This window comes from Meriones unguiculatus, chromosome 10 (genome assembly GCF_030254825.1).
Source record: "Meriones unguiculatus strain TT.TT164.6M chromosome 10, Bangor_MerUng_6.1, whole genome shotgun sequence".
In the NCBI taxonomy this organism is placed as follows: Eukaryota; Metazoa; Chordata; class Mammalia; order Rodentia; family Muridae; genus Meriones; species Meriones unguiculatus.
The window spans coordinates 33,945,163-33,959,567 of record NC_083358.1 but is presented as its reverse complement, the minus strand read 5'-3'; the positions used below and the strand labels follow the sequence as shown (position 1 = coordinate 33,959,567).

The window sequence follows — 14,405 nt, the reverse complement described above, 5'->3', positions numbered from 1 at the left end:
GAATTATCTGGGGTAAAATCGTGTGATGCCTCTACCTAATTCAAATGAATTAGAAAATCTATGTAAATACGTGACTCTGGGAACTGGGAAGATGGCTGGGAGCTACAAACACTTGTGACAGCCTCCAGTTCAGTAAGAGCCCCTACATGAAAAAGGCAGAGAACAGTAAAGAAAGACACTTAAAAATTCTCCTTCACGTGTGCCAAATATAGGTAAGTGCATTCATACCCACCTGTGTGCATTTGCAACACACATGCAGAGGCAGGCATTCACATACACACACATACATACATACACACACACACACACAAGTAAAAGTACATCCATAAATCCTTTGTGGTATTCGTGGGCTTTTTTATATGCTTGAAATATAATAGCATTTTAAAAATTTCTTTACAAGAATCTGTTCACTTACCTGTCTCTCACTCACTCGAAGAGGACCAAACACAATACACTGGATAAGCTTAGCCACCAACATCAAAACACAGCAAGCAGTATTCACCAGAACCTACACACAAATCAAAGAAAGGAGTTTAGTTCTGGTGAAACACAATATGGCGTAAAGTTTTCTATGAGGAACTGGGCCTTCATTACCAAGGATAGAGCCTGTCTGGTTTTCTACCAGTGCAAAGTATTCTGAAAGCTGAAAGGGGATGGCGCATGGGGAGGAGACACAGCAGCTTCACCACTCACTGAGTCAGACCCCTGCCCCAGTGAGCCCCTCCAGCAGGCCGCTGTTCCTTCAGTCTTGACAGAACCTTGTCTGCTGTCCCTGTAAAACTGTAGATGCCAAGCTTGGCACGATGGCAATCCACACACTACGAAGGCTGGAGCAAGAGACTGAAGCCCAGTGCAGACTCTTTCTCAATAAAGAAATAAGTAACCCCCAGAATTAATTCATCCCTTCGTTCCCACATGAACTTTTAGACTGTCAGATAACTGGCCTAAAAGTCATCATCATCAGTAAAACCCAGAACTCAAATATGCTGCCCTGACCAATGGGAGAGGGGAGAAGGATTACTTTCTCGAAAAAAATCAGGTCATAGAGAAGGGCTACAAAATGCAAGGATATGCTGGAATACCAGTGTCAAAACCAAGGGCTTCTTCCACATTTGCTGAGAAAACTTTCTTCTTTAAAATAATTTTAAAATGAGTATCTTCAGACCTAAACAGAAAATGAGTACATCATCTTTCCCTTACTTCGGGTATTGTTTTGAGATAGCCTCATGTACCCTAGATTGGCCTTGAACTCCTTATTCCCCTGTCTCCCAGCATTGAAGATTATAAATACATGTTACCATGCCCATCTGATCTCCCCTCTACTTTTAAAAGCAAATTACAATATGGGAGTGGGAAGGAGAAAGAGGGGGGAGAAGAGGGAATATGATGGTCCTTTCAAAAAGCAAGCTCCTTCACATCTCTTCAGGTTCCCTCTGTGTCCCCCACCACATACTCCTGTGGTAGAACACATAATGGCAGCCCTACTCCGTACAAAACGAATAAATCATGCTTAGTTCTATTCTGTTGCCCAATGGGGCCAGGAAGTAAGCCATTTTTAAGAATTAAAACAAGGGGCTGGAAAGATGGCTCAGAGGTTAAGAGCACTGGTTGCTCTTCCAAAGGTCCTGAGTTCAATTCCCAGCAACCACACAGTGGCTCATAAGCATCTGTAGTGAGATCTGGTGCCCTCTTCTGGGGTGCAGGTGTATATGCAGGCAAAGTATTGTATAAATAATAAATGAATCTAAAAAAAAAAAAAAGAAAGAAAACAAAAATAGTTGGGGGGGTACTTAAATTCTTTGATTAACCAGATAGAAAAAAATAGTTCATCAAAAATCCTACAGCCTTTTGACTCTTACATAAGAACCCAGTTCAAAACATTTCCGTTCACATTTTTAATCCCAACACTTCAGAAGCAGAGGCAGGAAGATATCTGAGTTTTCAGCCTGTCCAGTCTACACAGCAGAGTTCCAGGCCAGCCAAGGTTACAAAGTGAGAGCCAGCCACAAACAAAACAAAACACCCCAGAATTTTCAATTTGATCCCAGCACCTATGTTAGGCAACTCACAATTGCCTGTAACCCTAGAGCAGAATGATCTACCATTCTGCTCTCCATGGGCACTGCAAGGATAGACAAGCACATATGTGTAATTAATATAAAATAAAAATCTTTATAAAAGGGAGAGGACTGGGAAGATGGCTCAGTGTCTTCTAGATGCTGTTCTTCTAGAGGACCTGGGTTTATTCCCAGCATCTATGTTGTGTCTCACAATGGCCAGGCTCATAACCAACACCCTCTACTGCACACACACACACACACACACACACACACACACAGTACACAGTCAAACATGCAGATAAAACAGCTATACACTTAAAATAAAATCTCAAAAATAAAATTTTAAATAGAAAAATTTTTAGAACCCTGACAATACTCATTTTTAAGGTGCTGAAGTAGACCTGTAAAAGGTACCCTTGTATTTTGCCACTCAATAGAAACCTCACCATATAAAAGAAATGTCACACAAAACCACAACCTTCATACCAAATCTCTCTTCACCAAGCAAACTGGGCATTTTAAAAAATCAACTCAAAGCCCCCATAGTTGTAGCACATTTTTTTTAAAGGATTCTTCCTGGTTTATATACTATTTGAGTGTAAAAACACAAATGCACATTTAGCAAGTGCTCAAGGAATGGGGCAATGGCAGAAAAATAAACATGTTGATCCTGAACGCACACTTAAGAGTCCATCATTACCTCCCCATCCCAAACAACACACTGTACCTGAGTCATGACAAAACTTAGTTTTACTACTTTCAGTTAAGCATTTTAAAGTTGTTTTATTTTTTGTATGGGGGGGTTATTTTTTGTTTTATTTTGCTTTTTGGTTTTTCAAGACAGGGTTTCTTTGTGTAGCCTTGGCTATCCTGGACTCACTTTTTAGACCACACTGGTCTCAAACTCAGAGATCTGCCTGCCTCTGCCTCCCAGAGCACTGGGATCACAGGCGTGTGCCACAGGGGCCAGCTGCTTTTAAAGTTTTTACTTTAAAAAATTATGTATAAAAAGTTTCTTGGAGTTGGAAAGATAGCTCAGCAGTTAAGAATACTTCCTGCTCTACCCCAAGGTCCAGCAGCCATGTGGTAGTTCACAACCACTTGTAACTTCAGCTTGGAGGAATCCAACCCCCTATTCAGTCTGGCCTCCACAGGCACCTACACACACAACACACACACACACAGATGAGGATGATTTTTCTTTCTTTTTGGGGGGTGCGTGGGTGGGGAGGTTCTGAGACAGGGTTCCTCTGTGTAGCCTTGGCTGTTCTGGACTCACTCTGTAGATCAGGCTGGTCTCAAACTCAGAGCAATCTGCCTGCCTCTGCCTCCCTGAGCGCTAGAATTAAAGGTGTGTGCCACCATACCCTACTAAAATGTTTTTTCTTTCTTTCTTTTCTTTCTTTCTATCTCTCTCTCTCTTTCTTTCTAGTTCAATTTAAAGCTACACACCTCTAACCCCAGCACTCTGGGAGGCAGAGGCAGGCAGATCTCTGTGAGTTTGAGGACAGCCTGGTCTACAAAGCAAGTCCAGGACAGTCAAGGTTACACAGAGAAACCTTGTGTCAAAAAAAAAAAGAAAAGAAAAGAAAAAAAAATCAATTTATACTCTCTCCTACCTGCAAAAGTCTCTCATAATTCCATGTAAGATTTGAAAATTAGCATGTCACCTGGCAGTATTGACACACATGGCTTTAATCCCAGCACTTGGGAAGCAGAGGCAGACAGATCTACAGAATAGGTTCCAGAACAGCCAAGGCTACACAGAGAAACCATGTCTAAAAATAAAGAAATGAAATTTAGCATGGCTAAGAAGTAAAACAGGGCTTGAAAAAAAATATATGGGGTGATGCCTGGTGACAGACCTATCTATAATCCTAGCTATGTGAGAGGCTGAAGCAAGAGGGCTGCAGTTCAAGGCTGGCCTGTCTCCTTAACTAGACCCTGTCTCAAAGAAGAGAGAAGGAGGAGGAGAGAAGTGGGGGGAGGAGAGGGAAAAGAAAGCATATAACCACTGAGCAGGGTGAGGACAATGTATTTTAAAAGAAATAACCTTTACAAGAAAATCGAAGCAACAAAGCATTGAAAAAAACTAAAGTTATTTTAAGGTTCTGAATAGTGATTTATTGGAACATTTTAATGCTATCAACAATGAACTAGAATATTCTACATCTAGTTACAGAAAAAAGGTGGGGCTGGATAGATGGTTCAGTGGTTAACAGTACTTCCTGTTCTTACAGAGGACCCACTTGGTTCCCAGCACCCACATTGTGAGACACCGCCATCCAGAACTCTGGTTCCAGAGAATCCAATGCCTTCTTCTGACCTCCAAAGGCACCAGGCATTCATGCGGTGCACATTTAAATATGTAAGCAAAACACTCATACCAATAAAATAAATCTTAAAAAATTTAAAGAAAAAGCCTTAAATTCACAAATATTGTGTCATTCCAACAAACACAGCACCTTCTCAATCGAAGCTGAAAATACAAAACTGAGCCAAGCATGGTGGCCCAGGCCTTCAACCTATCACTGGGGAAGCTGAGGCAGACACACTGGGACTGACAGTAGCCAGCAGCCAGACAGTCTCCAAAACTGAAAAAAAAAAAAAAAAAAAAAAAAAAAAAAAAACAAAAAACAAAAAAGCTTCAAGTGCTCAAAGGACCTAACTGGAGCATTCTTCCTTTAAAGTAAATCCCAAATCAGCTCCCTCCAGATACCAGGATACTCCTGCAGACTTCAGACCCCAGAACTATGGACAAACCGAGTCTCCAAGAACCATAAAACCAAAGCCAGTTGCAGGAAGCCTGATCTGAGCAGCATTCTCTTCAATGAGACGACAGTAAAGAGTAATTTTAAAGTTTTATCTGCTCAATACAGCTTACTATTTTCTCTCCTAGGCAGAATCCAAAGGCGATAAAAGGGTCTGCCAGACCACTGTACATAGCTGTACATAAAAATGGAGCGCTCATGCCCATCATTGAAGACTTCACTGAATAAACAGGCATGTAGGGGATCCACATGAGGTACTAATATCAGCCTTGGAAGGTTACCCATAATTGGAATGTCAAGGTAACTTTAGATGGAAGTTCAAAGAAGCACTGAGATCAGGGAGAAAATAAAAAGCAGGTGCAAGCATGAAGCAGAAAGAGTATGTTCACATGTGCACATGTGTAATCCACAGAAATTAACTGGGTGAAGGACTTGAGACACTCTGGATGTTTCTTAGGTTCCTGCTTAAGGCCAGCATCAATTACAAGAAGCTGGCAATGGGCGGCAGGTGGCAGGGAGAGATTTACTTCCACTGCCTATCACTTTTGTTTACTTTGACCTTTGAAATATGAACTTGGAGGATCTGTCTTTTAAACTTTTAAGTTTAGAACTAACCTGACCAGTTCCGAAATTCCACCTACTTTTCTTACCACACGTAGAAAAGGAGTGACAACCAAAGATGGCTGTCATAGGCCACAAGCTAGCCTGAGCTCCACATCTCCTGTCTAATGGCAGGGCCACCTCTTGCTGTCTCTCCACCCGCTCACTCTCCCCTTTAAGTCGGAACTGAAACTGCCTGTTTGTAATGTAACAGCCTAACCTGCCACCCAACACTCCTCCCCCCACAACACTGAGCCTTACATACTGTATTTCCAAGTCACTGCTTAGGACCCTTGTCTTCCAAGGCTGCTTCCACACCACCTGCGGTCAGTCCTTCCCACACAGCCTTCCTTTCTCCTACCTCCAAACCCCACTGGATTTTATGTGTATATTTGTCATCACCTATCATATTTTGCCTTATTTACATATGAGTCATTTGGGGGTAGGGGGAAAGTGCTTGTGGCAGCTGTGTCTTCTACAGTGCTGAAAATAGCATCTCTGAAAGGTTTTGAACTGAGTGTGCTAATACCAAACCTCCTGAGATACCGATTGTGTTCCACAAAGACAAGTTCTAGAGTGTAAGAAAAGAAATAATAACCAGTAAGATTCACAACTGACAAAGGACTAGTTCTTGTCTCTCTTGCTTGACCTTGTCAGACAGTGTTTTGTTTGTATGGGGGGGGGGTATCTAAAGCCAGTAAGTGGGGCGCAAGAAGCATCCATTTTGTCAAAGGCCCACCATAGTTATTCCATAATGTTACCTGTCAGGCAACAGGAGAGGTTTATTTGAGAATGCTGAAGTACAGTTGTTATAGCACAAAGTACTAAACAAAAAAGAAAATTCACAGTGCATACAAGAAAGGTCGGGACAGCCACCATGCAACCAAAATGAGCATGCCAAAACTCCAGAGGAAATGGAAGAAAACCGAATGGAGCTCAACTGGGAAATAAGGATTCAAAAAAGAAGAAGAAATGATCAATTTGCATTTCCTAGTCTTGCACTAGGAAGAAAAATGAACATTTCTTTGAAAAAAAAAAATTCTCAGAAAAACCAAAAGGCCTTAGGTAATGTTTTATAAAGAGGTATTAACTTTGGAATTTGAACATAGGTTTTGCAAGAAGAAACTTAGGGGAAAAAATCATTAAACAGTACCACTGGTTGTTCTAGCAACACAATAATGGTTCCTTTTGAAAGGCTTGTTAATCTCAGACTTAAAATACTGTACCAAACACTACATTATAGGCTTCACAATTCACAAACGCATTCTGCAATGTAATTCTATGTTGTTTATCCCTTAACTCAAATACAAAGAGATATGAAATTAAACAGGATGTGAACTGAATTCTTTCTCTTCTCCCTTCCATGCTACAGAACAGTTCATCTTAACACAGGAGTAGAGAAATGGGAACCTCAGTCTTTGCTTCCTTCTGTGAAACTATTTATCAAAGGACAAGGAGGCTTAATCTACAGCCCACGGTGTTCACAAATCCCACTGCTTCCTGATGAAGCACAGTGGGAGTAATTATAACAAATGACTTGCATATAGTTCTACAAACTTAGACTATTAACCCCTCAGTCATTTACAGCCTACTCTAGTGAGAACTTGGAGGAGGTAAGATTCCCACAAGCCATAGTAAATCCAAGGGACAATTTTTAAATCCTGGAGCAACTTCTCCTATTTCCGACGGTTTTATAGAAGAGGCATTCAAGTGCAAGGTGAGAGCAAAATTTTGTCAGATCTGCCCAGCCTGAAATGATGTAACAAACGAAGCCATTACTTTGTGCCATGTGAACGCTGCTTATCTCTCCAGGGCAGACAAACTAGGAACCCTGTTTTAAAATGGATCGCTAAACAGAGAATTCGAGTTCAGAGAAGGCGCTGCCACACCGATCGGAATGTTTGGGTGCCCGTTCAGTCGAAGGGAACAAGTCACGAACCATCAGGTAAAAGAAAAGGACGCAGCTGGTTTGTTTGCTTCGTTCAGCAGCGCCCACGGCGGGTAATCCATTACCAAACAGCAGCATTTCGAAGTTGTTCTGCGAAGAGTATGACTGTCCCAACGCGTTCAAATGCTTAAAATGTCCCCCTCACTCTCGGCCCTCTCCTCCTCGCGGACCGGCCGACAACACCGCCCCGGCTCCTCTCAGCCGTGGGTCGCTGCCCGGGAGGCCGCGGGCCCCGAGCGCCCTTCCCTCGGCTGTTCTCCCCGGACGGCCCGCCACCTCCCCTCCGCCGGCCGCCACGCTCGCCTCACCGTTCGGCCCCCGACCCCACGCGAGGGTCGGCCCCCGGGGCCGCCTCGGCCTGGGGTCAGGGCCCGGCCACGCCCCCCCGGGGGATAATGGGTGACATGGCGGCCCCCTCCCTCCCGCCCGCCCGCCCCCGCGCCCGGCCCGCAGCCTCGCTCACCCACACGAACAGGCTGTCCGACAGCAAGTACTGGGCCACGTCGCGGGCCCGGGGGCCGCCGGCGGCCGGGCGCGCCGGCGCGAGCGCCTCGGGCTGCAGCGGGGCCGTTAGCGGCTCCGGCTCGCCCGACCCGGCCTCGGGCTGGCTGAGGGCACGGTAGGCGCTGACGATGGTGCCGAGCAAGGCCAGGCCGCTGAGGCCCGTGTAGGTGCGGAGGCTGGGCCACGGGAAGCGCTCGAGGAAGAGCAGCGGCATGGCGGCGGCGGCGGGCTCCGGCGCCCGAGGCTCCCCGCGCTGCGGCCAGGCGCCTGCGGCGGCCTCGCGAACGGCGCCCACAGGCTCTGGCGTCGCTGCTGCCGCCGCCGCCGCCGCGCCGGGCCGGGCCGGGCCGCTCCTGGCTGCTCGCGCCGCTCCGCCCCGCGCCGCTCCCGCTGCTGCCCCTGCCGGCGCGGAAGAGCCTCGGCGGACTCCGGGCGGGCCACCTCCCCTAGCGGGACGCGGGCGGGACGGGCGCGGGGGCGCGGCCTTCGTCCCCCGCCCCCAGCGGGCGCGCCGCAGCCCCGCGGGCGCCGGAGCCGGCCTTGGCACCCGCGCCCCGGCCCCCTGCAGCATCCTTGGCGACCCTGGGCCCACTGACGCCACCGGCGTGCCTCGGCCGGCTCTGGAGTGAGCCCGGCCCGTGGGCAATGACGGCAGGCCTGTGTGCGTGGACAGGCGGCAGGGCGCGGTACCCAGTCTCCTGGCCACTTGTCCCTTGTTCCTTCCCGGCGGAGCAGGTAAACCCACCACCCTGTGGGTGGACTAGCAGCTTCCTTGGTGTCCTAAAGGGGGGGGGGGGGGGGAGAGATGATGCTTAGGAAAATAACAGAAGCCTTGGGATAGAATATTTTTAAGACGGAGCCAATATAATAGGAAATTTTATAAATGTTCCATCGTATTACTACAAGTGAAGAATGTAAAATGGTGCTGAGCTTCTTGGAAAATGCCTTAGTGACCATTTGACCTGGCAGTTACATCCTGGTTAACCATCCAAGAGAAATGAAAGCATACACCCACACAGAATTCCTACATAGAGGCTGGCAGTAGCATTATTCCGAATAAGGGGGTGGGGGGGCTCCAATAGAATATATATAATGTTTAACAATAAAGTACGGATGCCTGCTACAGTATAATGGAAAGCTGAAGATATGTCTGTGTCAAGCCACTTACAGATATCTAAATTCTGTGTGATCCCACTGACATGGCAAACACATGGAATGTAGAGGGAAAGAGGAGGATGAGAGGACTGGAGACAGCAACTAAAGAACTGACAAGTTGGGGGTACTAGTTACCTGGAGTAATGACAATGTTCTAAAGTTGCTGTTATACAAATATGACTACACTAAAAGACACTGAATTGTACACTATAAATAGCACATAGCATCTCTATATGTGAAATACATAAAGTAACATATGGTACTCTCTTTAATTTTTAATCATTATATTCCCAAGCCGTGCAAGAGTGCCTGTCCCAGAACGTATGCTCTGTAGGTATTGAGTTTTCCTAATTTTCTAAAGGGGATAAATTGTCCTTAAAGTATTCATGCCAAATATTTCTATAGATTCTTTTAAATCTGGAGGGGAAAAAGAGTCTTCATATTCTTCTGTTCCCTTTGATTCTCCCCAAAGCCATTTGCTAGATGGCTCAGCAGATAAAGCATTTGCTACAAAGCCTGATGACCTGAGTTTGATTCCCCCAAATTATCCTCTGACTTCTGTATCTGTGTCTCTCTCACACATAACTAAATGTAAAAACAAAATACAGGCCTTAGCACTATTGTCCAAAAAATGGAAATCTTTACTCTGAAGAAGTGAGGATGGTAAATTTCCAGAAGTGTTCTACTTCACAAGGTCAGATCTGAGTCACCAGGAATTTAAAACCACATTAATTTGTGATTCACATTCAATCTAAGCCACAAAATAGTAATATTAGACACCCAACTTGTCCTTTCATTTGGCTGATAACTACCTTCTTTAATCTCAGAAGCTTGGGCTCTCTGAAAATCTAACATGTATAAAAGATGAAATTAACCCAGCCCAGTTGCATTTTAAAATAATGCAAAAGACTTTGAGTGGTTTTTATTTTGTTTTTGTTTTGTTTTTAAACTAAAAGTCATTGTTCTATTTCTTTTCCCTGAAAGAAGGTAGTCTGTACCTCATCCTTCCGAGGACCTGTTGAGACACTTGTTCTCATTTTAGTTCAGTATGTCCTCTAGTTTGGGGCAATTCTACTACCTGAACCTCTTGTAAGAATGTTAGTTGGGAGTAAGACCTGGAGAGGACAGGAGCTCCACAAGGACCAAATATATCAGGGCACAGGGGTCTTTCATGAGACTGTTTCTCCAACCAAGGACCATGTGCGGATATAACCTAGAACCCCTGCCTGGATTATAGCCCATGGTAGCTCAGTATCCAAGTGGGTTCTCTAGTATGGGGAACAGGGACTATTTCTGACATGAACTCAAAGGCTGGCTCTTAGATCCCCCCACTCCCCTGAGGGAGGAGCAGCCTTGCTAGGCTATAGAAGAGGACATTGCAGCCAATCCTGAAGAGACCCGATAAGCTAGGGTCAGATGGAAGGGGAGGAGGTCCTCCCCTATCAGTGGACTTGGAAAGGGGCATTGAGGAGATGAGGGAGGGAGAGTGGGATTGGGAGGGCATGAGGGAGGGGTCTATGGCTGGGATACAAAGTAAATAACCTATGATTAACATAAAAAAGAAAAAAAAAAAGAATGTTAGGGGACTGCAGTCATGAGTCTCCACACCCAACAAGTTCCATGGTCTCTCTCTGTGTCCCCTTTTCCTCCCCCTAACTCCCTACAGTAGTGGAAGGTTTCTTTTGAAGACAGGGTCTTGACACTCTTGAACTCCTGATTTTAAGTGATCAGTCTGCCTCAATCTCCTAAGAAGCTAGGCCATCTGAGCATGCCACAGACCTGGTTATCAGCCTCAGGATTATTTGTTCCCCAAGGACTAAACAAACCCTCCAAAGTCCTTTTTAAAGATTTATCGGTGTATATTTCTTCGTGTGTGCCTGCATGAGTTTATGTGTGCAGGTCCCCACCAGGTTTCAGATCTTCTGGAACTGCAATCACAGGCAGTTGTGAGCCGCCATGTAGGTGCTGAGAATCAAACTTGGGTCTCCTGGAAGAGCAGCCTGTGCTCTTAACTGCTGAGCCATGTGGCTTGCACCCCCGTCTAAAGTCTTAGCCAGAAGCCAAAGTAGCTCACACTTGTAAGCCCTATAGATGAAGAAACAGTCCATAACGATATTAGTTAACACAACTGTGTTGCAACTTTAAGTATCCCAGTCTTCAGGCTCTAAATCCAATGACTCCATGCAGGGACCTGAGTCTACTAAGGACATGAGAAGGCCCAAGAAAAAAGGGAAGAGATCGCCAGGTAGTGTTGGCACTTAGGAGGCAGAGGCAGCCTGCTCTACAAAGTGAGTCCAGGACAGCCAAGGCTACACAGAGAAACCCTGTCTCAAAAAATGAAAGGGGTGGTGGGGGCGGGGGAGAGGAAGGGAAAGACATCTATAGCCCAGACCATCAGGTCCTTGCCACTAGGCCAAACCGGTCCCTTACCCAGTGGACCTCACCACAGGCAAGAACTACTCTGCAGGATCACTACTGTCCACTGCTACGTTTAGCAATCCTCCACCACACAGGGCTATCCCAATTAGCTAGCTATTCAGCTTCAAATGTTTTTATTGAAATAACAGCAAAATAAACCTTAAACAGTGACTATTTCCAAATGTCAAACTTTTGCTTTACAAATATAAAAATATAACCAAAACAAGTTTCTTTATGCATTCCTACAAACAAACCAGACAGTTCTCAAAGCCACAACTGTAAGTGGTGCTTGTATAGTATACGTGAACAAAATAAACAGCTTTTTGTTTGGGGGAAACATAGATGGAACAGAGCTTTCTAGGCAAGCACTCTACCACTGAATAGCATTCCTAGCCAAAGCTTACATTTCTGAACACATTGTTCTTTCTCTCAACAGAACAATATAATTCCCGCATTTCCCCAATTTAGCTCTGGCCTTAATTCCTCACTGAAACACAAAATGCATTTAACTGGCTCATTCTTGATATATCTGGGTTTTGTTAAATTTTTTCCAAAAACAAAACAAAACAAAACAAAACAAAACAAACAAACAAAAAAACAGGTGTGTGTATGAATAATAAGGTGAATTTAATGGTTCCAGCTGAATTACAGCTTCCATTTAAACAGAGGTAAACTCAAGCTCCTGCTGAATTACAGCTTATATTTAAGCAGAGGCAAACTCAAGTGAGTCAATTAACCAAGTGATAGAAAACGAGTGGAATGTGTTGGCAAATCCAGTCTTAAGCCACAGAAGCTGACTAAGCTCCTCTAACACCGAACATGGAAGCAGTCAGCAATCCACGTACTGTTCTGAATACTAAGAATTAGTAAAAGCTTTTACATTTGGGGAGCTGAAAGCACAAAAGTAAGTTATTGTGTAAATCTTCAATCAAACTTGAATTCCATAACAGCAAGATAAGAAAGACCTGAGATAAGAACTGAGATGAGAAAGGCTACATCTCAGGACAGGTCCTCTTGCAGGGACCACAGAAGGTGCCCTGGGAGGGAATAACCATCAGCAGATTAACATTTTACAGACCACCGTAAAGAACCAGGAGAGGATGGAAATTAGATTCCCAGGACCCACTTGGCAGCTCACAACCATGTCTAACTCCAGTCTCAGAAGATCTAATACCCTCCCTCTTCTGGCTTCCATAGACACTGTACAAACACAGTACACAGACATACCTGCAGGCATCACACCCATACATATTAAAAAACAATTAATGTACAGATTTTGTGCCATGTAAGTATTGCCCACTCCTTTTGGGGGGGCGGGGAGAGGGTTGTCTTGAGACAGGGTTGCTCTGTGTAGTCTTGAAACTGGCTTTGTAAACCAGGCTGGCCTCTAACTCAAGTCTGCCTCCCAAATGCTGGGACTAAAAGCACTGCAGGTCACCTACTCTAAAAAGGAAAGACATCGGAGTTGATAGCTGTCTTCCATCAGTTGGGTGTTTTGTTTTTTTCCTTCTTCTCTCCAAAAGGGTAGATAGTCCTAAATATGACTTTAAACAACTGAATAAACTTTTTCATTTTCTACCTCACTTAGTTTTGTATAGAGTATGTACTACTAGCACTAATGAGAAAATAATAATGCAAGAGGGCTTTCATTTGTAAGAAACATTGGTTTCAAAAATTATGGTTAGCCAAGGGTTTATTTTAATACTTTCCAATATTTAATATATACATGATTGCAATGATACTCTAAGGTTTATATCCTAAGGGTAGTGTTACATATCAAAAAAAACTTTTAACACCTGCGCTCTTTGAACACCTGAAAGAACATATGAAATCTAAACCCCTCAAACTCATAGTTCTCTGTTCACAGGACTATTGGGATCTAACCGTAACTGACCAAAAAGCTTTAAAACATGGTTGTTTATCAAAGTGATAGGAATTTTCTGATTAAAACCAGTTCCCTTACATCCCAGTTAGCCAGGTAACTTAAACCAGAATATGAATGGCTGGCGCCGTAATTTAGAAGAGGAAATCATTTCTGGGTCAAAGCTTAAGTTACAAAGGATGAGTGAATGAGGTGACTTTTCTGACAGCACGCTCTAGATCACAGGTAGGAACTTCACCTCCCCACCTTCCCAGAACAGCAACACTAACATCTAAAAACGAGATGCTGTAGCATCTCTCCAGAGCCCAGTCGAGGAAGATGCGCACAGCCAACCTTGCTCCATGTCTACCCTCCCAAGTCTCAAGGATTAGCTGGATTCTAATCAATAAACCCATGATAAACTAGGAATACACTAACATAAACTACTGGGGTAAAACTGTTGGCCCCTAGGGTAAAGGAGTATTCAAGGAACAAGTGGCTTTACAGAGGAAATCAGCTGTCACTCTCGGTCATGAAGACTAGTGCTTTACCACATAACTCTAAATAAACTTAATGAGGTTAATTCCTTGGCCACTTTTGACCTGATTGTCAAAGCTAAACAGAACAACATATTGATACATTTGCTATTGACCTATATTTAGGAGACAGGCCTTCTAGCAAACGCCATAAAAATGTGAGAACTAAGCTTATTTCTACCTATTAAAAAAATTATAACTTGCTACATCTTGTAAAACTTTTCTTTCATTACATTAGAAGTCTGCAATAAAGCAACTATGCTGACCATTCGTAATGACACAATCAGCCAAGTCCTTTGCCTTTTTCAGATTTTTATTTTTATGAGTGTTTTGCCTACATGTAGGTATATGCACCACATGCATGCCTAGTGCCCAAGGGGAGCAGTGTCAGATCATGTGGAACTGGAGTTACAGATCGCTGTGAGCCACCCTGTGGTGTCTGGAACCAAATCAAGTTCTGAACAACAGCAACTCCCAGCCTGTAAGACTTCGTAGGGTCTCACTGTGTACCCATAGCTGGCCTGGAACTCCAGAGATCTGCCTGCCTTTGCC

At 44.4% G+C, this 14,405-nt stretch overlaps 2 protein-coding genes across 2 annotated transcripts in view; one reads left to right on the top strand and one right to left on the bottom strand.

Moving 5' to 3' along the window:
* The window catches only part of Amfr (autocrine motility factor receptor), a 44,774-nt gene extending 36,490 nt beyond the window's left edge, over positions 1-8,284 (bottom strand). The window contains exons 1-2 of the mRNA XM_021657441.2: positions 7,843-8,284; positions 416-508 (exon numbers count right to left, since the gene is read on the bottom strand). Coding sequence (XP_021513116.1) covers positions 416-508; positions 7,843-8,097 — 348 coding nt within the window. The 5' untranslated portion in view covers positions 8,098-8,284. The remainder of the gene's footprint in view (positions 1-415; positions 509-7,842) is intronic.
* A 104-nt stretch (positions 8,285-8,388) lies between these two features.
* Ogfod1 (2-oxoglutarate and iron dependent oxygenase domain containing 1) overlaps positions 8,389-14,405 on the top strand; it is a 53,993-nt gene continuing 47,976 nt past the window's right edge. The window contains exon 1 of the mRNA XM_021657447.2: positions 8,389-8,618. The gene's annotated coding sequence lies outside the window, so the exon portion shown is untranslated. The remainder of the gene's footprint in view (positions 8,619-14,405) is intronic.